The 3,105-nt window shown below is 38.2% G+C and overlaps 1 protein-coding gene across 1 annotated transcript; it reads left to right on the top strand.

Annotated features, from left to right (window-relative positions):
* Positions 1-1,952: 1,952 nt before the first annotated feature.
* On the top strand, positions 1,953-2,690 carry LOC122017668 (homeobox-leucine zipper protein HOX11-like). The gene is made up of 2 exons (XM_042575336.1): positions 1,953-2,252; positions 2,341-2,690. Exons 1-2 carry the CDS (start codon positions 1,968-1,970, stop codon positions 2,629-2,631), a joined length of 576 nt encoding a protein of 191 aa, XP_042431270.1. The 5' UTR covers positions 1,953-1,967; the 3' UTR covers positions 2,632-2,690.
* The last annotated feature ends 415 nt before the right edge of the window (positions 2,691-3,105 follow it).

Raw genomic sequence — 3,105 nt, 5'->3', positions numbered from 1 at the left:
GCTTCTGCCAGAATTTGGATGATAACACTGGAGTTGCTGGATACACTTCTGCTTCTGCAACCACGTCCACAGGAGATCTCCTCTGCACTCGGTGATGGGATTCAGAGAGAACTCGCCAGAGAAGAAGATTAACAGTGAGGTTGATGAGCTTCTACCGGAGATGGGTGTACACACTGAAATTGTTGGATTCTCCTGCTTCTCCAAACCATGACAACAAGAAAACTCACCACAACGCTCAGTGTGGGATTCAGAAAAGACTTGTTGGAGAAGAAGAAGACGACAGCCAGATTCCTCCTCTGTTGGAAACTCCCTGCATTCTCAACCACGTTGGCAGGGAGATCTTTTGAGGTAGGGACGTAGCAGGGAAGAACTCACCGGAGCAGAACCACTCCGGTGAAAAGAACCTAGGTCAACGTTCACCCCGTCATCGTCGGATTGGAATAGAAGGGACCTCGCTGCACTAGAGAAGAACCATTGTAATTTTAAAGGATTTCTCTATTTGGGCTTTTAAATTGACTTCCTTCCTCAATTATTATGTCTCTCAATTTCTACAAAACATAATATAATCAAATAATATCCATGATACGAATTAAAATAGATAATAACAAAAATATAAACTTACAAAGCATACTAAAAATATATAATTGGATACATAAGAAGATAAAAATATATAGTTATAATAATAAAATCAAGTGTCCAAATGTCGATTATCAAGTATTAACTTTCATATAATGTGATCCGGTTGAGATGGGCTGACTTATTGAAGACTCTAGACAAGTCACTGTAAGTAGATCGGAGGAGGGTCAGATTTCTTCTAGTTAGATAGTTCTTGATCGGGCCAGCTCTTCTCCCACTGATAGCAAATTGGGTCGTGTATTGATAGGGTAAATTAGAGGTCGTCAATTGTTGATCTAGTGTGGAAAAGGAGGGCAATCAGAGATATATACGTCCGACACAGGTGAAAATTGGTGGAATTATAAATATCAAAGTTGAATCAAGAGTTTTTCCAAGGTTGACGGACGAGCAAGACTACTGTGACCACAAAGCTAAAGTGGGGTCGAGGCAGATCTCAACCAAACCCCTCGGATGCTCCACATCATAATGCATTTTGATTTTTAGAAAAAACAAGGGAATTCAAAGCTATAGAGGTGATTTTTCTTTTCTATTAGCAATACAATTAATGATATATAGATCAATCATTAGTAAGAAGCACCCACAATCTGTGGGGATAGGCATAACCCAGTGCAACTGTAACTCCAGTCTTCTTGCAGCCAGCTAGCTAGCTAGACATCAGTATCCATGATTCATGGGGAAAGAAAGAAAGAAAGATCTTGTTCATCATTCAACCCATTCCTTGCTTGCCAAGTTTCAGATAATTTATCAATCAACACCATGACTCCTTCCTCCCAATTATCCTCATCCTTAAATTCTCATTACTGCCATAATTAATTACTTAACTTACCAGATCAACTTAATAATTAATGCCACAGTCAAAGATTATCTGATAGAGTTAGTACACAAGGCCCACAAGCTGCTTTCTTTGTCATACGTTATAATAATGGTGTTTGATGAAGAATCATGAGCCCTTGCTTGAGAGTTAGGGTTGCAGGTGCTGGACCCAGCCAGCCGCAGGGGATCATTTTGTCAACTCCCTGATCACTTCTTGCATGGACTAATTTGCACGCCATCATGCATGCAACTCATGCATTGCTTTACATTTATCTTTCTCTTCAAGATTTTGTGAGCTCATCCATTGAGATCTATCGATGTTGAGCACGAAACATATATTTGTCACTTGACTCGGTTTTTAAAATTTTCTATAGGAAACTGACAGGAAATTTAAGAGCTGAAATTAATGGTTCATTCAAACATTGATTTCTTAATTCACTTTCCTCTTTGTTTATTTGCTCATCTTTATAAAGCCTTCCTCCGTGTCTCTGTTCTTCCAACCAAACTTGTTTCCGTTGATGGAAGAAGAAGAAGAATGCAACACGAGGCTTGCGCTTGGGATCGGAGGCTATGGATTGAAGAATAATGCTAGAAATTGTACCAGTGCGCTCCATTTTGATGCTCTGTTTCCGATTCAATTTAAAGAAGAACAGGAAGAATTAGATGAAGGTATCAGTGGAAAGGAAACCAGCAACTGCAGCAGTGAGAGACATTCAGCCGGCGCGAGGAAGAAGCTTAAGCTCACAAGGGAGCAAGTCATGCTGCTCGAAGAAAGCTTTAGCGAGCACAGCAGTCTTAATACGGTAATTAATTAAATCTCTTAATTAAAAATGCGTTTTTAATGTATACAAAAGAATTGAAGAATTAAAAAGATCGTTGAAATTATTGCAGAAGCAAAAGCAGGAACTGGGCGAGCGGCTGGGCATTCAACCGCGTCAAGTGGAGGTGTGGTTTCAGAACCGGAGAGCGAGGACGAAGACGAAGCAGATGGAGGTGGATTACGATTACTTGAAGAGGAGCTGCGAGAGGCTGAACGAGGAGAACCGGAGGTTGAAGAAGGAGCTGATGCAGCTAGTGAAGTCGACGACGATGGCCGTGGTGGTGTGTTCTTCGTGTGAGAGGATGGCGGGCGCCAGGAAAAGTGTCGTGGTGGATGGTCTGGTTCTCCGCAGGCGAACTTAACTGACGACTATATAAAAAAAATGTGGAACCGTTATCTCAGTGGTCCCCTAGAATAATATGGAGGAAGGTAATTAACTGACGACTATATAATGTGTGTGTGTTTAATTGAAATTATGTAGATATAATGATTTTTTTTAATCAAAAAGGTTTTTTTTTATTAAAAAAAATCAAATCGACACTTCTAATATATTTTTCATCTTAATTTTTTTTTAAATTTTCGTACCTTAAAAACATAAAGTGAAACTACTCTAACTTAATTAAAATTATTACACATAAATACTATTATATCAAATAATGTTTATTAATTTAATTAAATTATTCAAACTCAAATAAAGGGTGTTCTGATAGTATTGTATAATAATTTTAATTAACTTGATTTAATTTAATTTAAAATAATATAGCAATGATATATGGTAATAAAAGGTGATAATTTTGTTCCGAAAGTCTCTCCAAAATTGTCTCATACAATTTAGA

Source organism: Zingiber officinale, chromosome 8B (genome assembly GCF_018446385.1).
Source record: "Zingiber officinale cultivar Zhangliang chromosome 8B, Zo_v1.1, whole genome shotgun sequence".
Taxonomy (NCBI): domain Eukaryota; kingdom Viridiplantae; phylum Streptophyta; class Magnoliopsida; order Zingiberales; family Zingiberaceae; genus Zingiber; species Zingiber officinale.
The sequence above is the reverse complement of the archived record's forward strand: the minus strand, read 5'-3'. Positions and strand labels throughout refer to the sequence as shown.

Coding starts and splice junctions, on each gene's coding strand:
- LOC122017668 (XM_042575336.1), top strand. CDS start 1,968: ATGGAAGAAGAAGAAGAATGCAACACGAGGCTTGCGCTTGGGATCGGA. Junction 2,253..2,340: donor AGCACAGCAGTCTTAATACG/GTAATTAATTAA, acceptor AAATTATTGCAG/AAGCAAAAGCAGGAACTGGG.